The sequence below is a fragment of the Argopecten irradians genome, chromosome 7, assembly GCF_041381155.1.
Source record: "Argopecten irradians isolate NY chromosome 7, Ai_NY, whole genome shotgun sequence".
In the NCBI taxonomy this organism is placed as follows: Eukaryota; Metazoa; Mollusca; class Bivalvia; order Pectinida; family Pectinidae; genus Argopecten; species Argopecten irradians.
Window position 1 is genome coordinate 12,976,039 of NC_091140.1, and position 27,441 is coordinate 13,003,479.

The 27,441-nt window shown below is 33.7% G+C and overlaps 1 protein-coding gene across 2 annotated transcripts; it reads left to right on the forward strand.

Annotated features, from left to right (window-relative positions):
• Positions 1 to 117: 117 nt before the first annotated feature.
• On the forward strand, positions 118 to 26,335 carry LOC138327589 (protein cramped-like). Of its 2 annotated transcripts, none has more exons than XM_069273789.1 (20): positions 118 to 170; positions 1,666 to 1,901; positions 2,734 to 2,834; positions 3,381 to 3,534; positions 4,237 to 4,308; positions 4,536 to 4,584; positions 5,201 to 5,236; positions 5,619 to 5,668; positions 6,109 to 6,311; positions 6,817 to 6,964; positions 10,129 to 10,757; positions 11,106 to 11,300; positions 11,791 to 11,913; positions 12,312 to 12,573; positions 13,124 to 13,203; positions 13,659 to 13,845; positions 14,614 to 14,682; positions 17,391 to 17,512; positions 18,851 to 19,006; positions 21,083 to 26,335. In XM_069273789.1, exons 2-20 carry the CDS (start codon positions 1,667 to 1,669, stop codon positions 21,299 to 21,301), a joined length of 3,090 nt encoding a protein of 1,029 aa, XP_069129890.1. In that variant the 5' UTR covers positions 118 to 170; position 1,666; the 3' UTR covers positions 21,302 to 26,335. The 2 variants fall into 2 exon arrangements, with proteins under 2 accessions (XP_069129890.1, XP_069129889.1); XM_069273788.1 differs by lacking the exon at positions 118 to 170 and adding an exon at positions 910 to 1,333.
• The last annotated feature ends 1,106 nt before the right edge of the window (positions 26,336 to 27,441 follow it).

Genomic DNA, 27,441 nt, shown 5'->3' on the forward strand with positions numbered 1-27,441 from the left:
CATGATTTTGTAGAATGTATTGATAGATATCTAGTAATTGTCATTAAAGATGTGTCGTATATTGCGACATATGGAGTTTTCCATTTGTCAGTAATGCTCCGACCAATCAAAAGAAGGGAATCCCCTATTTGACTTCCCGCCAAGACTTCTTGCCATAACATTGACACGAGGTAATTGTTTACTGTTTAATTTGCACGTGTGTATGTCTTTCGTATGTTCCATTTTTTAACTGTCGCATTAAGCAATGATTTTTATATTATCTGAGCATATGTAACTCTAACATTGGCCGCTCACAACTCATTCAAAATGAGATTATTTTCTTCGATCCGAAGTAGGTATATTCAGGAAATGACTCGGCATGTCACTTTTTCGGTATGACAAGCGAAACCAATTTGTTTACGGCTAATCTGTTACGCAACAAGGATGATAACAATTCGATAAAATCAGTGATGCAAGGGAACAATGAGTAGTCGGCTTGGTAATTTCATATTTATTTGATTTATCATGAAGTGTTGTTGTTTTTGTACATGTATAGATTTACAATGAAATTTCCTACTCATAGGCTAGTTAGTATTTAAAATTTGTCCCAGTTGTTTATAAGGAGGATAGTATACAATAGTCAAGATATAAATTCACCGTTATGCCGAACAAAAGATCATTTGATTGTATATGAATTTTTGATTATTTTCAAACTTAATTTATTGTCATGCAGAACAAAATGTAAACGCGTGCAAGTAATTTTACAAATAAGGTCATTGGGGTTTAATTTCACAACAATATGTCTTTTTCGAATAAAATGATGATTGTTATTAATGCAAGATCATCATTCAGTCTCACTTTCGCATGGAAAGGTTCTTTTAAGGATATTAGGGATTATTTTGGCATGAAGAAATAATGTGAAATTGAGTAACTTCTAACTGGATAAATGTGTCACATGACCAGTTGTGTGTTAATGGCAAACGATCAGCTTCTGAACTGCAGATACTGGGAAAGCTCATTATTCCAACATTTCGGATATTTGCTAGTTTTTGAAAGGATATTTTGTGACTCTTTGTCACCAGAAACTAGATGCATCCATTGATTAAGTTTGGGTTTAGAAGATTGGACGGAGAGTTGGGTGGCGAAAAATGATCATTTCATGTTGCCGCACTAAGAACAGCTGGGTGTAAACAAATGCAATCGTGTTTTGTGAAACTTGAACTAAATTCCACATACATAAAGGAAATGAATCGAAGGATTGATCGCGGATAAGTATATTCATCCTCATGCCTCTTGGCAGACGACGTAGAAGTACACAGGGGGACGCAAATTCGAAAGAATGCATAGAAAATCGGTAAGAAAATGGACCGCCATTTTGATTTCTCTGGTTGTGTTTTGCACTTGGGATAAATGTATTTTATCCGACACTTGTGCACCCAATCATACTTTACTCTATCATGATAAGTGTCTGACATCATAAGTAAAACGAAACGCATATTCTGACGCACTTGACTCTTTAATTTACTTAAAATATTACCAAAACATTACGTTTGATGGCGGTTGATACATCAAAGACGGCAGCCATTTTGAATTATTTCCTTCGTACCACAACACAATAATTTTGTAAATATTAAATAAATTTTACTTTTTTTTCTTGCCAAATTATTGCATTGTTGGTGTTTTCAGAATGACTATTGATCACAACGATGCTTTGACCGACGATAAAACCACAAAGGGAGGTAACAATTGCTCTGAAGTCTCGGATAAACCGGAAAACACAGCAGGACCAAGTGGAGGACAGAATGGGAAGAAAGTTACTAAACGGAGTGGGGCGATAACAAGATCAAACTCAACAAGATCGAGAATTGTCAAAAGGCCAAAAAGAGACCTTAGTCCACCAGAATCACCCGTAAAGAAAACGGGTATGAAATTAGAAAAAAACCACTAACTTTCTAGAGTTGCCATGGGAACTAAATACTTGTCTTGGGCATAGCAGTAAATCAATAACTACCCAGGGCTGTTGTGGTTTTTTTTAACTGTGGCTTACAGCTATATAGGTCTTTATCACTTAGATAATGCTTTAGCTTGATATGAAAAATGCCATTTTGATGGGGAAAATTAAACTATAGTAATTAATTTAGAATTTATTAATGAATATAATATATAAAATGCAAGCAAATAGAATATCTATAATTTTTACATTTGTTATGCATTGAATTTGGCTTGCATAGTTACTGCCTTCGAATAATAATTATTTTGTGGCGATATTAATTTCTAATAATATTTATTTGGACAAAACACATCATACATTCACATATTATACATTAAGATAGATTTAAATGATTTATATTCACATTCATTTGTAGTCTTGTACGATCATAAAGGAAATTTGTGTTAAATTGGGAAGTTGAAAATGATGAAATGGGACTTTATAAAGATCAAATAACTTCTCCAAAAAATCCTTGATCGATTGTGTAATATTAATTAAGCTTGGAGGTAAAATGTAGATAAATAATTAAAAAAAAAAAAAAACTTTTAGTCTGCTATTTATATTTGACTTATTTTAATAGCATAACAATATTCATTTTTCTTAACTTCATAATAAAATATCTGCAACTATTTAATTCAATAAAAAAAAAATTAAACATGATGATGAGTTACAAAATAATGTTTTTAAAAAAGAAAGTGTTTCATCATGCTAAACCTCTGACATTGTTGGAAAAGCCAATATTAAAAGTGAAAATATTTTTACAGTAAAGGTAATCAAAAGTGCTACGCCAGAGACTAAAACTAAACGTCAGTGGGAGTTATGGAGTACAGAAGACAAGGCTACATTCTTTGAAGGGTTGTACGAGGTAAGTAATTTTGAAACTTTAAAAAGACATTTGTTATATTTTAAATAAATTATGATTTGATGAAAAAAGACTACAAATCAGTGAAACTTTAAATAAAAGCTATAATTTAATATTAAAAATTATAAGGCCATATTTGTTTTGAAAAAGTGTGATAAAATAGCTAGGGTTGGAAGAAAAAACTAGGGTAGGTAGGGGTACCTGAAACATACATTTTTTTGGGGGGAGGGGGGGCCTAATAAAACTCTGATTTATTCATATTATGGTCATGATGCAGTAACTTAACTCAAAATTTAACTTTATTGTAACCATGAATGACAACAGTATTACAAACTATAAATTACAAGCTTGAAACATATACAGAAGATAACAATTTAAATTGTTAAATTGAAGAGACATGTATTGTGTCAGATTGTATGACAATTCGTTATCTCCGCAGACTAGTTCTGGAAGCAAAACAAATACTTCTTAGTCTAAAAATTTGGCAACAAATATTGGAGATTTATCCTCCATTATAACTGCCTATATGACATTAATTTTATTTCACAGCATGGTAAAGATTTTGACGCAATTCAAAATGTGATCGCACAGAAATGCAAGAAGAAGGGGGTGGCGCCTCAACTGATCAAAAACAAGGACCAGGTGCGCCACTTCTACTACAGAACCTGGCACAAAATATCAAAGTTTGTTGACATCGACAAAGGTAGGAGTCTTCACCAAACGAAGGTTAATTCATTCACCCCAGGAGACGCATTTAAATTCTTCTCAATCAAGAACTGGAACAGTTCATTATGAATTTCCAGGGATGATTGAGTTTTAAATGAGATGTCCAAAGAAAACCATTAGAAAATTTTATGGAAAAAAACAAACCCGAACCTGTATAAAACAGTTGACTGGTCCATGGTAACATTTCAATTTATATGAGTACTCCCGTAAATTTTACTAACTTAATATATATAGAAAGGTGAAACTTTAGATTAAATGGGTCTTTTAAATTTTACCAAACCCAAATTTGACTGTAATGGGACTCATTCACGTACCATGTGATACCTGATAACATTTGTGCGGGACTATTGTTTCTATTGGTGATGGAATGATGTTATCCCGGGATAACGTCATTTCAGCGGGAAGATTACAAAGAGTTACGTTCCATCACCACTGGAGATACGAGTCCTGCACAAACGTTATTAGGTATCACATGATACATGAATTAGTCCCATTAATTGAATTAAATGAAGACTATTTAAATCATAACTTCAAAGAAATTCTTAAATCTGTTTATGTCCTTTAATTTCCATAGATTTCAGAAAATAATATTAAAAAAAAAAAATTTATTTTCTGAGATATGATCCTTATCGCATGCGGTTATAATAATATTTTTGATTTGTTGTATTTTAAATTTCAGAAACGAAAAAGGAAACCCAGGAGTTGTATGGCCTGATCAATTATGGTGTGTTGTGGAAGAAGCATAAAGCAGGTATGTGAAATGTTGTTTTCTCTAGTTTATGAATTACTTGGCACCACCAATGAAAAAAGTCTGTTATTCAATTTAGCTTTGTAACATATTGTCCGTTCAAAAAGTTTTCGAAACAATGTGCAAATATTTAGCTAAAAAAGAAAGAAAAATAACATTTGATAGATATTAATTTTATTTCACATTTTCACTTATACTGTGTGTCTCAATATAGCAATGTTATTTTTCAGCTTTAAATGAAAAGAATGGTTTAAAGTTGGATGAATTGATACACACTGGGTAAGTTTGAATATTCTTTTAGATTAATATTATATTTATCATGATCAATTATAATAAAATATGAATAAAATCACAATAAGTAAACAATATCTCAATATCTTCTTGATAAACACTTTGAATTTGAAAACATCATTCAACTTTTTGGAATAAAAATTGGATTTGTGTCGGGTAACTAGTATAACATTATGTTGTTCAAAGCCTTCAGGCTACTACGAAGAAGTTCTAAAACAAACTCAATTTATATAAACCTGATTATTTACAGAATTTTCTGGAGAGTATAAAGGATTAATGCTTGTATGTTTATAAATGAAACACTGAAAGACACATCACGAGTATTGTAAGATAAATTGCATATCATGAGGCACAAAATAGTATAGAATAAATAAAATGGCTGGGAATCCCAGTTTTATCTGGAGGCATTGATCCCGACACGATCTGATGTATGCAACCGGTGTATCCAGTTGTATTCCCTACCTCTTATGATACATGTTGAGTAGGAAGGGCCAAGTATCGATGACCTAGTAATAGTATAGAGCTTATCACTGGCAAGGCTTATACATAATCTGATATGATTCTATTTGATTTTGATAATTAATTCCACTTTTATTAATTACAGGTCCACAACTATAAAGATCAAAGGAAAGAACTTCAGGTAGTACATATCATATGACAAATACTAATGTCAAATTTGAAGAAATCACAAATACTTGTACTGTCTTACCTTTCGATGCAATGAAGTCTGAAATCAGTTGGCATACACTTAAAAATACATATAGCAAGGGAACATGTCCTGAATAGGATTTTGTTCAATGTTGCCAGTGCCAGCAATAAAGAAGGTATTATATTTAAGTGAAATATTTCCTTAATTCTAGAATGCTTTCCTACGGTGATTTAAATTTATAGGAAAATTATAGTTAGAGTTATTATCAGGCTCAGATGTTCACTTGGTGTGTGAAATAGAACTGGTGACAATTATTAACCTCTCTTATCACTGTTTTACAACTTGTTTCCCCATTTACATTTTACGTTTTTAGGATAAAAACACCAATATGTAACGCTTTGAAGAAAATTAACAACATCGATGGTGAGTCTCTTATCTGTATGCTTAATGTTGTTAATTTACATTTATTTCGCACAATACAATATCTCTTTAATCTGTGAAATTTACAAAAAGATAGTGTTATGATGAACATTTGATATGTTTTTGATTTGTAAGAAAATGCTGGTTAGTAAGCTTTTTAACTTTGAACTTGAAGACACTGTTAATGTTGATTTTGAGATAGCAAAATGACATGGATGTAGTACGAATAACAGTCGATTATTCCCACCTTGCAGTGAATGTGACATCATATTTTAGATTGACTTTTGTGAAGTCACACTCTCCATAAGTTAGGACTAATTGACGGTAAATCATACTTAACCGAAGTCGTTATATTTAGAAACCAATTATATTTAGAAGTGTTTTTGGTTCTGGTTAAAAATTTCATAGTTGATTTCGAGTTAACAAGGTAATATTGTATATAGATCCTAAACCAGAAGAAGAGGCAGGGGTCCAGGTGCCAGAGAGAATCTACCTAGACATCAACCCCAGAACAAATGCAGCATGGGCCTATGTACAGGAGATGTCTCAAAACCCCAGGCTACGCATGATGTTAAAACCAGAGAAAAAACTCTCTTCTATTATAAAGTTCCTCAGCCAGAAGTGGAAACCGCATTCTGTAAAACTTGTATCCTAACCTATTTACACCAACAGTAGATAATTTATGAAAATAAGTGTGCACCATACGCGCAAAAATACGCTACTCAAGGTTACAATGTTGATAGCTCAATTTTTAACTTGAAAAATGAATTTGATACAATTATACTACATATGGCTAATGAAGCAAAATCATAATATTGAATTTGAGGTTTTACTGTCATTTTGAGAAGAAATAATCAAATTAGGTCAGGTTTATTAAGAAATACAGAACATCAGCAAATCTAAATTCTTTGCTGAGATTCTGTATAACATTTTCACCCCTGAAATGTTCTATCCTTTGAGATGGTAGAGCTCAAAGAGGTTTGAAAGGGTGTATGATTTAAATGAAATGATAATATTCACAAATTCAGGTAGTAAAAGTTATATATACTAATTGTGAAATTTTGAAAAGAAGTTGGGTTCAAATATAGAGATAAGGATAAAAAATAAAATCACGTTTGCAATGTGATTAAATGACCTTGACCTGTACCAAGCGTGAGGACCTGGATGGGGAGTGTCCACGAGACAAGGACCTGACCTTGTTTCCCCATCAGGAGTGCAATGTGGTGCCTGTCTCACTCAAAGCCATAAAAGAACGAAGGATTCCTCTAGCCTTCAACAACTACAAGGAGAATTTACTTAGTATGTATTTTGGTAACATTTCACTTCACTAAAGATTTTTTTATCCCCAGCCCAACGAAGTTGGCGGGGGATATACAAATGGGTTCCGTCCGTCTGTCAGTCCGTACGAATGGTTTCCGGAGCATAACTCTAAAACCAGTAGAGATATTTCCATGAAACTTCGTACACACATTGGTCTTATGGTCTAGTAGTGCCTTTTGCTATTTTTAGGTTTTCATTTTTTGCATTTTTTCCGTAACCATGGAAACATTGCTGAAAATATCATATTTTTGTACCAGGTTTGTTTCTGGAGCATATCTCTAAAACCAGAAGAGATATTTCCACGAAGCTTCATAGACACATTGGTCTTATGGTCTAGTAGTGCCTTTTGCTATTTTTAGGTTTTCATTTTTTGCACTTTTTCCGTAACCATGGAAACATTGCTGAAAATATCATATTTTTGTACCAGGTTCGTTTCCGCAGCATAACTGGAAAACCGGTTGAGATATATGCACGGAACTCCATAGGCACATTAGTCTTAAGGTCTAGTAGTGCCTTTTGCTATTTTAAGGTTTTCACTTATTGTACTTTTTTCTGTAACCATGGAAACATTGCTGAAAATGGCAGATTTTTGTGTAAGAATCGTTTCCGTAGCACAACTCTAAAACCAGCAGAGATATTTCCATGAAACTTCATAGACACATTGTCCTTATGGTCTAGTAGTGCCTTTTGCTATTTTTAGGTTTTCACTTTTTGTGCTTTTTTCTGTAACCATGGAAACATTGCTGAAAATGTCATATTTTTGTACCAGGTTCGTTTCCGCAACATAACTGGAAAACCGGTTGAGATATATTCATGGAACTCCATAGGCACATTAGTCTTATAGTCTAGTAGTGCCTTTTGCTATTTTGAGGTTTTCACTTATTGTACTTTTTTTCTGTAACCATGGAAACATTGCTGAAAATGGCAGATTTTTGTGTAAGAATCGTTTCCGGAGCACAACTCTAAAACCAGCAGAAATATTTCCATGAAACTTCATAGACACATTGTTCTTATGGTCTAGTAGTGCCTTTTGCTATTTTTAGGTCTTACTTTTTGTGCTTTTTTCTGTAACCATGGAAACATTGCTGAAAATGTCATATTTTTGTACCAGGTTCGTTTCCGCAGCATAACTGGAAAACCGGTTGAGATATATGCACGGAACTCCATAGGCAGATTAGTCTTATGGTCTAGTAGTGCCTTTTGCTATTTTAAGGTTTTCACTTATTTTACTTTTTTCTGTAACCATGGAAACATTGCTGAAAATGTCATATTTTTGTACCAGGTTCGTTTCCGCAGCATAACTGGAAAACCGGTTGAGATATATGCACGGAACTCCATAGGCAGATTAGTCTTATGGTCTAGTAGTGCCTTTTGCTATTTTAAGGTTTTCAGTTATTTTACTTTTTTCTGTAACCATGGAAACATTGCTGAAAATGTCATATTTTTGTACCAGGTTCGTTTCCGCAGCATAACTGGAAAACCGGTTGAGATATATGCACGGAACTCCATTGGCAGATTAGTCTTATGGTCTAGTAGTGCCTTTTGCTATTTTAAGGTTTTCACTTATTTTACTTTTTTCTGTAACTATGGAAACATTGCTGAAAATGGCAGATTTTTGTGTAAGCATCTTTTGTGGAGCACAACTCTAAAACCAGCAGAGATATTTCCATGAAACTTCATAGACACATTGTTCTTATGGTCTAGTAGTGTCTTTTGCTATTTTTAGGTTTTCACTTTTTGTGCTTTTTTCTGTAACCATAGAAACATTGCTGAAAATATATTTTTGTAGCAGGTTCATTTCCGGAGCATAACTCTAAAAGCAGCAGAGATATTTTCACAAAACTTCATAGACACATTCTTTTTATGGTCTAGTAGTACCTTTTGCTATTTTTAGGTTTTCTTTTTTTGCACTTTTTCCGTTACCATGGAAACATTGCTGAAAATATCATGATAAATGGTAAATGTTACTTTGCAAAACTCCACCCATCTTTGTGTATATAGTCTAATATAAATGTCAAGGCTGTACACCTGATTCAACAATTGCAGCCCCGCTCTACTTGAATTATACTCCATCTTTCTTTAGCTCAACTTCCTTTTTCCTGTTTTTTTTTTCATACACGTAAGTCTCCAAAATCAAACTTACTTCAGTTTTGATATCTCCATTGGCAGGGGATCTGAATGACTATGTCCTTGTTTTGTTTCATATGGATCCTTGGTCATGTTCCTTGTATCATTTAACATTCTGATGTCTTTACAGTAAAATATGTTTATAAAGAACACGCTTACAACAAATCAATGGTTATAAACGTAGCAGTTTTCATCCCCAGACATGGTTCCTATACTAATCTGCATCACGTATATAGCAGACTATGCTTGTAATGGAAGTGATTTTGAGGGTCCCCAGAGGTTCGTTATAACTGTGTTTAACTGTATATTGTTAGCTTTGTATGTATTTTAATAACTTGAACTTGGATATGAATCTTAGTTTTACCAATTGCATCATTTATTAATCTTCATGTCTTTAAAATTTTGTCTTAATTTCAGTCTTTTCTAATTCTGGATAATATTATATAAAGAGTTAATAGTATGATTCTGAATTCTGCAATATTGAAAAATATTCTACAAAACTGAAAATACCACATTGTTAGTTTGGTTTGTACATATTACTAAATTTGCCTTCAAAATTATTTTTGAAATGTTTCAAAGTAAGTTGTATTACATTATCTTGATGTGACTATTGGCTTAAATTGAACTAGTGGCTCTTTAAAAATTTTAAATTATCTTTAAATGCTACATTTACAATTGCATTATTCACCACTTTTGGAGTGCATTCTTTATGCGATTATTTCAGTCCAGATGCATCATTTTGTGAGAATTTGTGTTCACGAAAGCATCCAGACTACAATTTGGGTAAAAAATTGTATTAGAACTGATCATAAAGTGTTGAAGCAAAATGGCTGTATATTTAAATTGGACTAGTGATTGAATAGTTGGACTAGTAAAATTTTGGGGTTTACTAGACCAAATGACTAACAGCGAAAAAAATTAGCATCACAGACTGTGCTGCAGTTTTGAAAAAAAAACTGAAGTTGGAAAGAACAAGAAAGAACATGATCATACTGTGATTGTCTTTGATTTTGCAGATTCACCTTCTGTAACCAAAGGAAAGAAGGGAGATGTTGGTAAAAACCATACAGAGAACTCGTCAGAGCTGAATGCATTATCTGTGATATTTGACTCTCCTCGGTCCAGTAAAGGACATTCGAAGGACTTGCCAGCCCAATCTGTGGCCAGCTCCTTTGATGTCAGTGCCATGGTGGACGATGAAAATGCAATGTTTCCTGATAATATGATGTCTGGTGCTAAGAAAGTGTCCGAGACTGGTGAGGAAAGGAAGGGAAGTGTCTGTGATACAAAAGGTTCGTCGGCGAGTTCTGCCGAGGAAAACGCTACGGAGAAAGGTCCGGATGGTGGGAGTAACGGAGATATTCCACAAGTGGCTAATGATAGTGGGGATAGTGAAAAGTCCAGTGACGAAAAGGAACTTATAGAAACAAAAAGAATGCAGGAGATTTTAGAAAAGGGTTGGAACTTGAATATGGCTGATAGCCTGACAGTGGCCGAGTTATACCTAATGTTTGGAAAGGATGGAAAGCTGCGTCTGGAGTACGAGTGGTGTGTTACTCCTGACAACCAGTTAACATCTAAACTGACCAACATGCTGAGGCGACTAGTTCACCTCGCCACGACTGAATTCACAGACTTTTCTAAGGTAGATATTGCTTTGAAGTTTAACTAAGTACATTTTAAGTAAATTTTTTTTTCTTGACAGCAATATTTTTTTCTAGGTAATTTCAATTTGTATAAGTCAAAATGATAATTTCATTATTTAAGGTTTTGTGGAAAATAGAAATGCTTTATTTGATATGTTTCTTATAAAGGAAGTTGATTTTCAGATTTATTTGTGTTTTTAGTACAAAATTAAATACCTTCTAAGTTCTTACAAATGCAACCTGAGAGATGATTTCTTATTCTTATTTCTAAGTCAAATATAAGATAATAAACTACCATTGTATTACTTTTACAATAAAATCTTTCTATTTACATTCTTTATTTTTAGACATCCAACAATTCTAGTTCACCCTGCCAGACCTGTGGGGCCAGTAAGGCTAAGGGATCTGGTGGACGCAACACTGGGGGGAGTAAGGGCCAGAAACCCCTAGGGAAGTACCCCCTGGTGTCAAAGATGGGCGGTGAAGGATTAGTGGACGTCGGTACTCAGACCACAGCTACACTACAGAACAAACAACATGAAGTAAGATCTGGGAAATTTTTTCTTCTATGGCTATGTCTTTACATTTCACTGAGTTTTGAATTATTATATACCCCCTGCAACGAACTATTAATGGAGTTATTACTACATTTGTGCAGCGGGGGTATTAGTCGGCAACTCTGACGACAGCTCTAGTTTTTGAAAAGTTTATTGGTCTTTCAGGGTTTATTTTGAGATTCAACACAAAAATTGCATAGTAAGGTATGAATTGTTTCAGATGTTGCTTTTGACAAAAGATAGATAGAGCAGTAGGTGAAAATCCATTTTAGCTAAAGTAAATTATAGTTATTTTTTGAAAAAGCTAAATGCATTTCTGAAATGATATTGGATAGCTTTATTTCCCTCGTATATGAAGAAGAAAAATAATATTAGCTGATAATAAAGAAACTATTCATGTTAAAATTGAATTTTGTGCCAGTATTGTATTTCCACAGCCATATGATCTGAGGTATGCATTTGTTTTATTAAACAGAATTCTAGTCAAGGCGGCAAGGATGCTGTTTTCCGAGTGCCAGTAGCTGGTCCGTCCTTTCTACAGAAAAACACTAGGACAAGCGTCAATCAAATTTCACTTCACCAGATGGAGCTCTATACAGTATGTTAAATACAAATGTACAAATACTCATAATCGGCACCTCCTGCTATGTTAATGAAGCTACATTTCTTTTATTAAACTTATACATGTAAAAAGACATTGGCTAAATTATGATTGCCAAAAACAGAAATATCTTGTGGTGATGGCAAACCATATTGCTGCATTTATCTGTTACATATTGGTAGTTTGATAAAATTTGAGTTTGTACATCAATAGTGTTCACTGTTCAGAAGGAACAAAATAATGCAATCATTATTTGTAAACATGATTAAATTTCATTGATTCTGTTTTTAAAGACAGTTTTTAATCACTCTGTCAAATGTGGTTTTGTTATGTTAAAATACAAAGACAAATTTAAATATTTGATTGGTGAGAATAATTATAATAATGTTTAACAGAACACCCACAAGGGCCGGAGAGTACGTCCAGTCAATAGGAAGCCAATGGTTGTCCAGAGAACTTTATTACCGAAAACGGCACCAAGACAGATGTTAACAATTGTTCCCATGCCAACCAGCTCTTCTGCCACTGGTGTTGCTAATCCTAACACCATTATTGGTCAGCCGATGGGTATACCGGTCAACATACAGGCACCAGGTGTATCTCCAGTTAATATGCCTAATACTGCAATTAGTAACCAAATCCTACAAAGTGCTACAGGTAGGTGGTCAAATAATGAAGCTGTAATGCCCAACACAGTAATCAGATACTACAAAATGCTTATAGTAAATTGTCATGTAATACCCAAAAAGCTTCCCAAAATATGGCATGAGTTTTTAAAGGATAGGGATATTCTAGCCTCGGGATTACAAAATGTTGTAAAACCAAAACCTGATTGAAGCCTCTGGTTTTACAACATTTTGTGATTACAAGAGAAAAAATATATTCCTATCCTTCATACCCACATATGATAGAGTCTTATAGAATAGGATGATTTGTCAAAACCAGCCCTTGTCTAATCCATGGCAAATCCAAGTGCATTTTGGGATAATTATATGGCATCTTCCCTGTGAATTTATTCCAACTCAAACCTGTATAATACAGAAACCTGGCTATACCGGCCAAATAACCTGGTCCCGGTGACATCTTGTTTAGACAAGTCATGATATTACTTTATTGAAATAAATGTAAAATTTTGTCAGATAGTAAAAAAGTTTTAACGGCTTATCATAATTGATTAGAACCCAGGTTATAATCTCTTTCATTGCAGTGTCTGGAGTAAGGAGTCCTGTTTCATTAGCGACCGGCATTCCTACTTCTATTATACCAGGATCACCAATATCTATACAGGTATGTCACATTGATTTCCATTTATCATTAGTTTCAAATGTCACACGATTTGATCTGATTTGATAACTGTTGAAATGACATTGTTTTCATAGAAGATCAAAAACGTTCCTAGGTTACAGTTTTAAATTCATAGTGGATCTGAAAAATAAAAAAAATATCAATATGCTTCCTATGGCTTGATTAGAGTGAAATGTTGAAAAACGTTCGTAAACTAATGAACGTTAGTAGTCTATTTTAAATGATACCCATAGGTCATGGTGATGGTCTGTAGTCCTTGGAATGCTATAGATGATATTATTATGATGTAACATCATTTCATGCTAGGGTAGTTCACCCCTGAAAATTTCATAATGGACTGGTCTAGTCTTTGATTAACAAGAGCCTAAATGTGTCCTCAGGGGTGACTGTATTGAAGCGAACAAACTTTCCTGTATTAATATTTGTCCCTTTACCAGAACAATATGGTGAACGGTATGAGTGGGGTAGGATCTGTGGCGTCCTCGTCTGCCTTCAAGACATGTACGACAGCAAGGGAGGCTATCTCTACAACATCTACTACAGCAGCTAACATCATGCATCATGCGGTCTCACCACCGAGTATCTCATCACTTCTCGATATCTCTCTGTCCAACATACCTACAGGTGAGTTGTCAGCTACATAGAGCTTGATAAAAGTAACATAGACGCTAAAACATTTTTTTATTAAATTAAATATGAAACTTTCACAATTTGGCTTTCAGTGTATTTAGTATATCAAAAGTTCGCGATCATAGCGATATTATCTCTTCGAAAATAACCATCTATATGGTATTATCAAGCTCTACATACCAGTAGTGGTTTTGAATAGTTTAAAAACTGTAGAATGGTTCAAGTTTATAGTTATCACTGTGAATTCATAGGCAAAACTCGTGCATATACATACTTTTAAACCTTGTTAACTGAAACTCCTGAAAAGGCAAACTTTCTGTTTGTATCTGATTGCCTTGGCGGTCCTGATCAAATATTTCACTATTCAAGTATGCGTAACTTGAATGCTTTAATTATTCAAAAGTGGAAAAATGGTATTTATCTAAAAGTCAGGGCATGGTTTGTAGTATCAGCAGAATAGTTCAAAATACCAAAAATATCAAAATTGTGTATGCAATTAAATTGAGCTTGCAATCTTGTTATTCTTGTGTGAAGGCACAAGATGCACGATATGAAAATCAATATTTGGCAGATAGTCTTTCCAAACAGCTTAATATTGAACAGTACTGTTATGATTGGACTGTCAATGGTAAAGAAATATTCAAATAATGAAAATGTCCTGATAATGTACCTTTCCAAGTTTAATTACAGACTGTGTAAATTGCACTCACTTGATTACGTTTAAGAAGTCATTATCTAAAATGATTCTCTATTCTTTCACAGATACAGACAACACAGAGAAACTCCTTGAACTTGCTATGGAAAACTCTAATAACACAAACCATTTTGGAGGTAAGTGCGGTATAAAGGACCTACAATTTATTGCTGAGCTTGTCATAACTTTATTCATCTGCATGTGAGAAATTTCTTGAACACCAGTAAAGCACGCATTGATATTTAACATCATTTTACTGGAATCCTGGATATAGAGTCAAACATAGACTGAGACAGTCAGACAGAGGGAAGGGGGTTGAATGACCATAGCTTTAGTGGATTTCTACCACAATTGGCGGTGTTATTCAACTCTTGGGGTATCAAATCAAAGATGCAGCTGTTGATTTTGTTTACACCACACGTGGTATAAACACTGTACGCATTCTGTTTGGCTGACACAGTAAACTTTGACAGATACTAATTTCTCAGTGCCACATCATCATCGTCGACGTCATAAATAATCGAGTGACGTCATGCTTTTATATATAGTCCAACAATGAGAGTTATATTCTTTAAAGGGACAATTCACTCAGGCTATTTCTTTTACATAACAAAGAAGCAAAATATGGCGTAAATGTATTGTTCTACATTTCTTATGAAACATTTAACATAAAATATTTACGAATTCCACGTCATTGTTTAGTATTTTAATAAATATCGTTGAAATATCAAATCGTTGATCAATACGATTAAGCAGGTACACTATGGACGCTTTACCCATACCCGAGCCAAAGTCAGGCACGTTAAACAAATAAACTACATAACCACTGAGAAGGTCATAAAATGATTTTTAGACAAGACAATTCACCTAATAAGGTTAACACACTACTGTCAGAGCAATTTAAGCAGTTTTGACAACAGTTGCATTACTCTACGAGCAAGGGACAGGGTTCGGCATACAGGAAGTTCGACCACAATGTGTAATGGCGGAAAGCGAGCGAGTTTGAACATCTACACACATGTCACAACCATGGACTTTTTAGGCATATTACAGTAAAACCGACTGATCTAATTTCCATTAGGACTGTTTTTTTCCGATATATGTACACATTTTAATGTTCTCTTAGACTGAATTGTCCCTTTAAGTAACTTTGAAAAATTAAAGCCACACTATACGTAATTAAAATCAACAAAAATGCAAGTTAAATTCGACTCCGATATTGTCAGTATTTGTTTGTAGTGTTCCGATTAATCAATTTCATTGAGCATTGTAAGTTTTGGGTGATTGACCAATTAATCGATTAAGAAGTCTGTAATCGAGTTTTGTCGGAATTGTAAGATATCATCATAAATGAAAGTGTATAATTAGCCGTTCAGTAAAACATGCAAGAAATGACATATAAAACTTGTCGCAATCAATCGCTTGTGTGTGTTGTTGCTAATATCATTTCAAATAGCAAACGTCTAAACGAATTAAAGAGCGCATATAAGCACTATGTAGTAATGTAAACGTTCAGAGGAGTATGAAAACGTAAGCGACCTGGGAACATGGCAACACTTGAGCCCGTAGAAGAAAGTTTGTACAATTTTCATGGAAAACGTACGCGGTCAAATATAACGATTTTAATCGATCATTGATTGGTTTCACAAAACTGATGATCGATCATAAAATTTCAACCGATTCCCAACACTAGTATTTGTAGATGTAGTTGAAATTAAGTATATGTTAAAGAATATTTATAATGTTTTTTTAAATAACTTTGGTACAGCAGTTGTTGATAGCCTTTACATGTAAACATGCTTTCATTTTAAACTTGTCGCCATAGAAGTTAGGATTATTGCCAAACTGTTGCCTAATGGAAGAGTTCGGACAGACGTTATGTATTTACAGTAGTCACATGACGTTGTCAACAACGACGTAGCAATGTTGGCTAACTCCAGCTTGTTTGACTAAGTGGGACCCACCTAGCGATGTTTAATACTTATTTGATTTTTATCAAAATATTCCGAATCATAACCGCTCATCTTGACTTCGATTTAGTCCAGTCTCTGCATGATTTTCAACAGGATTTTTTTTTCAACATTCTTCTAAATCATGAAGAAAATAAGAATGATACGGATATTGGGCCTTTAAATTAAATTATGTTAATTGAGAAATATTTCATCCTTAAGTTGTTTCAATGGGAAGACTTTTATATGAATGGATTCTCAATCAAAATATGACTTCAGAATATTAATAATTAGTAGTAGTGCCTTTTTGCTGATGAAAATATCACTACATCTTATTTGCATATCCTGCATATACACGTTACTTTATCCTCGCCGTATTTCTATTGGCTGAAAACGGAAATAATTTTGGAAGAAACAGGTCACATAGCTTGTGGTTGTTGGACATGGAATTTATTCCACACTCATAAGTTGTTTTTAAATGTTACAAAAGACACTTGCAAAAGCTCATGTCTTTTGTAACTTAAAAAAATAACTCACTCGTGTGGAATAAATTTCATATCCAATAACCACTTGTTGTGTAAGCTCTCTTTATATATCCTTTGCATATCCATTGCTGACAATTGAAAAGTTTTTGTAAATTTCTCTTTTGAAATCTCTTCCTGGTATTATACTTCATTCCCAAGTGTTAGAGTTGCAATTGACTTTTACAAGGATACCACTCGAAATTACCTTGTTCATAAGGTGTTGTATCAGTATGATAATTCCTGTTTGATATATCCAAACTTGAAATTGACCTTAATTACCTAAAGATATTTTGCCTGTGTAAAGGAGACCCATATACAAGATAAATGTAATAACAGTAAAGTTATTATCGCTGTTTTGTTCTGTTTTTGCAGATCTTCTTAGTGCAAGTAACCAAAAGAAGTACCCCAACAGTGCTTTGAACACACCTGTAAAATCTTCAAACATAAGTTTGTCACCGCCACATAGTCCTAGTCGGTCATTATGGCCTAACGAGGTAAGTGCTCTAAACACACCTGTGAAATCTAAACACACATCACCAAACAACCATCACATCTCGCGAAAAAACACAGATATCGTAAAACCATATTCTTTACATACCTATTCAATCTGTAGATGTTTAGACTTCAATGACCTGATGCTTAAGTGTTCATCCTGTTTATACTTAACATTGTTTGATAATATCTCAAAATACATGCCTACTTTTACAGGATACAGGTGATGTTTGATAACGTCTCAGAATACATGTCTACTTTTACAGGATACAGGTGATGTTTGATAATGTCTCAGAATACATGTCTACTTTTACAGGATACAGGTGATGTTTGATAATGTCTCAGAATACATGTCTACTTTTACAGGATACAAGTGATGTTTGATAATGTCTCAGAATACATGCCTACTTTTACAGGATACAAGTGATGTTTGATAATGTCTCAGAATACATGTCTACTTTTACAGGATACGAGTGATGTTTGATAATGTCTCAGAATACATGTCTACTTTTACCATCCTCTATACTCCAGGGGTTCCGATCACTTACGATCTCTACACCCCTGGACTATCTCATAGTGAAATTGAAGGCAGCTCAGCTGAAAATATTTGACCAATCACAGACCAGCAAAGATTTCCTTTGAAGACTACAGAGAGAGCGACTCCCAACTTCAAAGCCACATAGTCAACCACAGTGTACCGTTATACGGCTCTTTTGATGTACATCAAAGGACTAAATTACCTGTTCTGTTCTGTTGCCTCCAGTTTTACGATGAGATAGTCCAGGGGTGTAGAGATCGTAAGTGATCGGAACCCCTGGAGTATCGAGGATGACTTTTACAGGATACGAGTGATGTTTGATAATGTCTCAGAATACATGCCTACTTTTACAGGATACGGATGATGTTTGATAATGTCTCAGAATATATCTCTACCTTTACAGGATACAGGTGATGTTTGATAATGTCTCAGAATACATGTCTACTTTTACAGGATACAGGTGATGTTTGTAATGTCTCAGAATACATGTCTACTTTTACAGGATACGGGTGATGTTTGATAATGTCTCAGAATACATGTCTACTTTTACAGGATACAGGTGATGTTTGATAATGTCTCAGAATACATGTCTACTTTTACAGGATACAGTTGATGTTTGATAATGTCTCAGAATACATGTCTACTTTTACAGGATACAGGTGATGTTTGATAATGTCTCAGAATACATGTCTACTTTTACAGGATACAGGTTATGTTTGATGATGTCTCAGAATACATGTCTACTTTTACAGGATACAGGTGATGTTTGATAATGTCTCAGAATACATGTCTACTTTTACAGGATACGAGTGATATGCTGATGACCCTCCTAGTTGAATCTCCACTGAAGAGAACGTCAGATGCTGTAGCTAGTGCAAATGTCTCATCGCTATCCAACTTAATCAGCACCAACCTGTTTAATGAGAATTCCAGAGACTCTATTATGGGTCGCTGTGATGTAAGTTTGACAGAATGGATACAATGTTGTTTGTAGGATTTTCAAGAAACTTTATTGTTGTAACGTGGAGCTGTGTATTTCTCAATTAGCATTTAGCTTGATAAATACTTGAGATATGTCAGTTTCACCCCTTTCACGTTTAGCTTGATGAATACTTGAGACATGTCAGTTTCACCCTTTCACATTTAGCTTGATGAATACTTGAGATATGTCAGTATCACCCCTTTCACATTTAGCTTGATGAATACTTGAGATATGTCAGTTTCACCCCTTTCACATTTAAACTATTTTATTTCAAAAGCTTGAAGGGTTCAATATAAGATTTCAAAGTCGAATGACTTTAGGAGATAATGATATAGCTCCAAATAGTTGGATATGACCTTTGCAATTGTCAATCAAAATGCAGCTTGCCATATTTTGAAAACAATGATTTTGGCACTTCTTTTAAAGTAAGAAACATTTGTTATTAATAGTCCTCTTATTAGTCAGTGCTAGATCTTTGTCAAGATAGAAAAGCAATCAAATTAAAATTAGATTTGTAATTCCACTCCACTTTGATGCTTTACTATATGCTCCAAGCCTCCAAATATAAGATCTAACAAGTACCTTTTTGGGTCACCTCAGCATGACCCCTGGGGTTAACCTATCAGTAGGTTGCATGAGAAATTTTTGGTATGATTAAATCTCTCGGGAAGTATAAAGGGCTCTTGAGATGTTTCGATTCAAGACAAGGGGTCATGCTGAGGTGACTCCAAACGGAAAGCATAATTTTGATTTTAATTATATTGGGTAGAAAAGTGTAGTGAATAAATGATGATTTTTCAGGGCATCCATTAACCCCAGACCTCGGGTCATTGACGCAGCAATATTTATTTTGAGGCATGATCTTTGCATGACGTGCGTCAATCTGATGCTTCACATTTTTACCACCATTGCCCATCATGCTTATATGTGTATGTGTGTATTATGTGATGTCCAGCCCTCAATATAGTGTATGTTAGCTAGGGTCAGTGACCCTAATTGGAAGAACACTCCCCGCCAATTAAAAGATTCATTCAACTGTGACGTAGTTCGACCGTAATCTGCTAATTGGAGCACTTGTAGAGAAGGTAGCCATTTTGTTGTTAACCTGAATAACCCTGCATGTACATAACCCACAAACCATCAGCGTTAGAGTGTGAGAAGCGTAAATTGTTTATGTTACCGCTTCTAATTTGTTTTTGGCGGTAAATATAAAAAGAGGATTGACATGGAAAAGAAACACAAAATAAATAAAACCATTGTAGTTATCTTTAAAAGATCGTTTTAAAAATACTGTTGAATTAATAACATTTTGATTTCAAACAAAAAATAGCAGTATTAACTATGAATAATAAAACAGACTAATCATTATTATTTTTTCACAAAAAATAATCATTAAAAAAATAAAGTTACCCCGGTAATAATTAAATAATATATATATGATCTGCAGATAAAAAAAGTCCTTTATTTTTTCCAGAATTTAAATAATCAAATATGATAAAATAGTATGAAATTTGATTTATATTTTTACATAATTAAATTATTTTTCTTCATTTTCTGAACCTACCTAACCGGTAATCTATAGAAACACAATAGAAATATTTACTATTTTACTGTCAGTAAAATAATAATCAATGTTATTGATAATAAAATCTGGCTTATAGAAATATTTAAATAACCAAATTTTAACGCAATTTTGATATTTTGACTCTCAGGATTTTGATTTGACCCTCAGGATTTTAGAGCCAAGGATCACTGACCCTTGAGATTTTGATCCTACTGGATGCCATGATTTTTATTTTAATTCTGATTTGCTACAAAATATTCCACTTATTCGCCACAGCTAGATCTTCATCAAGGTAGAAAAGTTTAGTGAATAATGAAGATTTGTATTTTAGTCAGAAATATCAAAGTTTGTGTATAAAGTCTGTCAAAAACCTTTCTTTAAGACCTATAAAATTTTGTTTGCATGTACTGTTGATGAATGTTTTTGCAGATTTCCTCTGAATTTCTAAAGCTATATATTCACCATCCATGTTTTGTGATCTATTACAGATGGATGCCTCCTTACAGTGTATGTTAAATGAGAACAGTCTAGACTACGTAGCCAAGTTCGCGGAACTGGCCAACCACATAAACCAGAATGAAAATACACAAGAAGCCCAACAAAAAATGCCAAGCAATTCCTTCAGCTACAATGATATAGAGGAAAATATTTTATTAAAAACCAGTGCTGAGGAAGCGAAACTAAGGGGAAATGTGACACAAAGGTGAAGGATTTATTGGATATCATTCAAGAAGAGGAAATGTAGATGAAGAATGTATGGATAGCATTCACAAGATCATACCAAGAGTTGTGTGTAGGCCCTAGAATGTTGTGCTAATATTTCAATAGAAGATGTGTGTTAGTAAAAACTCATGGATGAGTATGGGTAACATAGTAATAAGTCAAGACTAAAATGACTGTAATTTAAATACAATGGCATTCTTAAATAGATTGAGTTTAGAATTAAGGTTGTCTTATATTTGGTTTAAGTTTTAAATTAAGAAATTAAGAAAAATGATCTATGATTTTTATACAAGGATGTTTGCAATAAGTTGTCACTCAACTGATGGTGATTTGTGTCATCCTCAATACTCTAGGAGTTACTATCATTGTTGTTTTATCTACTTCTGGCCTATGTCATAGCAAAACTGAAGGCAATCCAATTACAGGCCTATAGAGACTTTGAAGATTACAGATAGCGACACCAAACTTCAAAGCCATACAGTTTACCAATATTTGATTCTTTTGATGTACATCAAAGGACCAAACTACATGTCCCATCTTGTCCCACACAGAGCTTTCAGTTCCGAACTGAAGTCTCTGTGTGTGACAAGATGGGACATGTAGTTTAAACTTCAGGGGTGGATATTAAGAGAGTGATTTTCTGGATATTGAGGATTCTTTGTATTGGATTAAGAGATAAGATGTCCTGATAGAACATAAGGAACAAGGTTTTATAAACAATTCTTGATATAACTTGTCTTAAAAACTGCATCAATGAAGGATTTTCCTGACAATATTCAAAGGAGTTTTGATTTTGAAATTAAGTGCAAGAACATTTTTTGCCCGCATTCAAAGCTATGTTGTAGAAGATGTCCTCAGTAGAAATCCAATGTTGTGAAATTTATATCCAGTAGGAATAGGTTGTAAGCTAGGTGTCCGTAGAGGTCCCACATAATGTTATAGATAGCTAACATGCAGGATTATTTATCGTAATACTCAGTTTGAACTAAAGAAATAAAAGGTGTGAAAGGTGTATCACTAGCAGTATAAAACAGTCTTAATTACTTGTATCAGTAAAACATTTAGTCCACCCTGGCATAATGGTACAAAATATACTGAATGTAAGGATTGAAAGCAATTTTAATGTTTAAAGTTTAACAGGAACTATTCAGGATGACCAGACTTCAAAAATAAAAGTAACTGGAAAGATTGTCTATAGAAAAAAATATTTAATAGCTATAATTGATGTAGACACGGTTATCATTAGTGTAATGGGAGTTGTAGTGTCAAAATGTAAATATAATGATTTAAACAATTTTTTTGATTGAGACTTTTCATTACCTTTTACACTGTAACATTACATATATGAAAATAGCAGAATATATATTTTGAGGATAACTTTAATAAAAAGAACAGTGTATGCCTTCCATTAACTGCTTTGCATCAATAAAATTATAGTTTAATATCGAGTATTTATATAGGTTCTCAACAAAATCAAACAGATGACAGAAAACTTAACTAACTTGTCAAATAAATCCCTCATTTACTCTCAAGCTGCTTTCAACATTTACCAGTAGATAGGCAATTCTGTACTTTTTGTATTGACTGCAACAAAGCACAATTGTTCAGCATTATTTGCACCTGTTATATCAAACCATCTGTTTGTAGAATCTTTCAATTCTCTTTTAATGACACACAGACACATGTTTTCTGAGACATGAATAAGTCAAGGGAATGTATCCATAAGCATGTATGTTTCCTTATTGTTCTCACTTAACTGGCAAGTTATACTAAGTTTTTAGCTCGCCGGTGAGCTTATGTCATGGCGCGTCTGTCCGTCGTCGTCCATCCGTCGTCCGTCCGTCAACATTTCCTTTAAATCACTACTAGTCATAGAAATCTGCATGGATTCTAACCAAATTTGGCCTCAAACATCCTTGGGGGAAGGGGAACAGAACTTGTATAAATTTTGGCTCTGACCCCCCCGGGGCAGGAGGGGCGGGGCCAAATAGGGAAAATAAAGGTAAATCCTATAAAACGCTACTTGTCCTAGAGTTCTGCATGAATTGTAACCAAATTTAGTCACAAACATCCTTGAGGGAAGGGGAACAGAACTTGTATAAATTTTGTGAACCAGGTGAGCGATACAGGCCCTCTGGGCCTCTTGTTGTGGTAGACACATGGGGCATTGGTAGTGTGCACATTTAAAATTAAAACTTGTATGAGAGGGTATTATTAGTAGAATAGAAGGTTGATTTGAAGTCTCAGTTTTAGTTTTCATTAGTGCCAATATGTGCAATAAGTTTTGATTTTATTACTCTGGCTATGGGATCTAAGATTTCTTGTGATAAATGGTGTGTCTTCTTGTATGATTTTGTGGAAGAAAAACTATTTACAAAAAAAACTTGTAGAGAAACATGTACAATTAAGCAACTATTTTCAAGAATCAAGCACTCGCTCACGATTCTCAATCTACGGTAACAAACATTACTGACGTTATCTTCTAAATATGAGATTAATAGAAACTTTGATGATCAAAAACTAAGAAATGTCTATATCAACTATTAAACTAAAATCAAATTGACATTAATATAAATAGGTTTATTTTGTTCAACGTAATGCATGATATATAAATACACGCCATATATATTTATGATGCTGTATTAAGAAATGAACTAGTGCAAGATTTGGTGTTTTTATTTGATTTGTGTAAAACAGTATACCAATCATGTGTTTGTTAAAAGGTGTTCTAAAAGATTTTGTTTGTATTATGTGGTAATTCCTTACCCAGTATTTTAAGTTTAAACCTGTCACAATTTGATACTGCATTTAGCATGTATTTACGGTATGGCTTATGTTTTCCTTTTTTGGTAGTTATTTGTCTTTTTTTCCAGAGTTCAACACTGATTGCAATGATTCAAGCTAGAAAATTGTCTTGAATTGAATGTTCTATAATATTCAATTAATCAAGAAAATTAATTACTAAAAATTTGATGTTTTGTAATAAATCAATAAATTTGATCTATCAAGAAAGAATAACTTTTACAATTATTGTGATATCTTTTATAATTGTAATTAGTCAAAAACCTGTCTTATAAAGACCACCCAAGGAACAAAGAAAATTCGGAGTATGGTTCATATGTAGATTGAAATGGTCGCTAAAGCAGGTTTTGCTGTATATCTTGAACGTTTTTTGAATTTTGATTTTGTTGACTTTGTGGCATAGATTACATGATCAATCTTTGTACATTTTTTTGTCCTTAAACGTTAACATTTATCCTGCTGGTACTCTCAAAGAGATTGTAGTGAAATTCAACAGGTTTTAAATGCAGTAGGAATCATTACATCATGACATAAAATAATCCATTTTGTATAGAATCATTCATATTGATTGTTTCATATTTGTGGCAGCTAGATATAAATGGTAGAGAAATTTGTTTGGGGGCAGAGGGAGGTCAATTTGTTTGTGTCACTTTAGTTAAGCTCTTGAATACTGGTAAGTGATTTGTCTTACTTTGAAAAAAATAAAATGAGTTTAATGTTTGAACTTATCGAAAGAAGCAAGGGTTTTGCTATGGAAAAAGAAACCAGACTATCAAGAGGAAAATACTTGTAATCAGTGTGGAAATAAGTGCCTGTTTTCATTAAGTATAATGGTCACGCTACCAAATGTGCCATTCTGCCACTAAGTGTGTGTTCTATTTACTGGACCGTTGTTCAATTGTGTTATGCATTATTAAATGGATTGAGATACAGTTTAACTGGACCATACTTTATAGAAACCCCAAATATGTAGTGTTTGTAGTAGTGCAAATCATATACTGATCTGACATTCATTGAACACTTTTTTGGATGTACCTAAGTTTAGATAAAATTATGGTGGTAAAATTTGAAAAGCACACCATTTATTAAATATATACACATATTTTAAGTTTAAAAAAAATAAATTATGATGATATGGGAGAGAGAATTTTACCTTGTCGTACCCCAATTTAAAAAGGTTTTAGTATTGTATTTTGCGCATACAGTAGAAAATCAAGGTCAAGTTTGGATTACCTTTGTGTTAGTCAATCAAACGGCACCATTCTAATTTGAAAACGATACTTAATCACAATTCTGTCCTCACTGACAATTATTCTTCACACTGCTTATAATTTCTGATTGTCTAAAAAAAAATCTTGTCATATGGTAAATGTTAAGGTTGTTTGAACATAACCTTGTTATGTTGGTTATCGCCAGGTCTCCATCTGATCAGAATTATGTATAATGAAGATTTGTGTATTTAGCCTTTGGAAACAAATGCCGCTTACGTACATGGGTATTTTAATTTGTAGATCAAACGGGATACATCCCCTTTTCCCATTTGATTAGTATTTTATGCTTCATTTTTTACCGAGTTAAAACCAAAATACGTACTTGTGTGTTCATTTTTACAGTGTTACATATTTGGTGGTTGAAGTGGAGATTGTTTCAATGTAACCCTGGGTTTTTATTAATTTGACGCAATGAAGTATTCTTGGATTAAAGAATGCCAATACATTTTAATATGAAATGTTACAAAGTTTGTACATTTATTAGAATTATGTTTCAAATGCAGTTAACATTAGAAAGTGTTATAAAATATGCTGTTAAAATCAGAAGATGTCTGCAAGATGTAGAGCATTAAATGTTTACCTGGGGTAAGTCTTTCATTAATACAATTACCTGGTATGTTGTAAATTTGGCAAAACAAGGAAACCAATATTTTTGTGAATTTTTGTTCTATGAATTGTTTAAAAAGTTAATATTGATCCTCAATATTAGTAAAAATAAGAATAATACAATTTTTTACACATTTCTGATAAAATTTGCTGAGTATTATTATTAGAATATTTGATGGCAATTATCTACTAAGATGTGTAGAATTTGTCTTGCAGCATTAAACTTGATACTGAGCTTAAAATGCGACAGATTCAGAATATTTATGTACGGATTCGTAGAGGAAATGTTACTAGAAGCCTCAACTGCTTACATAAAATGTTGATAAATTATTAATGGAAGATATTGTCTTGTTGTTTTTTTAGCTCACCTAGCTAGCTTCAAAACAAATTTATTAATGCTCACTGCTTTGGTGAAATAGTTGGTCGTCAGTAAGTCACAATAAGGCTCAAATTTAGATGGCTCTATTCATAGTAAAGTGATAACATCCCATTACTAAACAGCCAGAGTCATTTTGCAGTAATGATGTGCCAGGTATAGATGGTGGAGAAAAGCTGGATTACCCAGAGAAAACACTACCCACAAGCGGTTAGTACCCGACAACTGCCCCACATGGTAGTTGAACTAGCAACCCAGAGGTGGAAGGCTTCCATAAAGGGTATACAACCATCAATTTAATTTGCTAGAAATATGACTGAACCAATCGCACAGAATCTGTCAAAATGAGGTTTTTTGGCTGAGCACACCTTTAAGTGTATCATATTGTAGTATAATCAACCATTGGTGTCCAACGATGTACTGAAACTTCCCTTTGCCAAATCAAATTCAAACATAATGCAGATGTTCCTGCACAAAAGTACTTACAGATAAACAAGATTGCTTCTCTGGTTCCAAGGTCAAGGTTACCAAAAGTAGGTTTTTTCCGTGACAAGTTACAGCAAACATGTGTAAATTCACTGTCACTGTCAATTATCAATAAATTGTTTCTATGCAATGATACTAGATCAACACTGGGTCAATGAGTTTGACTGACAAAATTGTGTCTACAGACATACAGACGGAAAACCAAATTCCAGTATACCTGCCCAATCTCTAGAGCAATGTTCACTTCAAAGCCACACAGTCAACCACAATGTACTGTTTACAGCTCTTTTGATGTACATTTACATCACTAAATAACCTGTTCTGTTGCCTCCAGTTTTACAATAAGATAGTCCAGGGGTGTAGAGATTGTATGTGATCGAAACCCCTGGAGTATTGAGGATGAAGAAACCTGAACATAATATGATGCTTACTTCTGAAAATGTCTATACAGTATAGTTGAGGTCCCCAAACCCAAGTTTAGGTAGGGGGAGATGTGGTATACTGGAATTGGGTTGTCCGTCTGTATGTCTGTAGACACAATTTTGTGCAGCAAACTCCTCCTAATCTACTCGATTGATTTTGA

Excerpts from the sequence above, each read along its gene's own strand:
- LOC138327589 (XM_069273788.1), top strand. The coding sequence starts at position 1,266 with ATGCCTCTTGGCAGACGACGTAGAAGTACACAGGGGGACGCAAATTCG. Across the intron at positions 6,965-10,128 it reads CTACAAGGAGAATTTACTTA|ATTCACCTTCTGTAACCAAA; the intron begins GTATGTATTTTG and ends TTGATTTTGCAG. Across the intron at positions 19,007-21,082 it reads CTATTATGGGTCGCTGTGAT|ATGGATGCCTCCTTACAGTG; the intron begins GTAAGTTTGACA and ends GATCTATTACAG.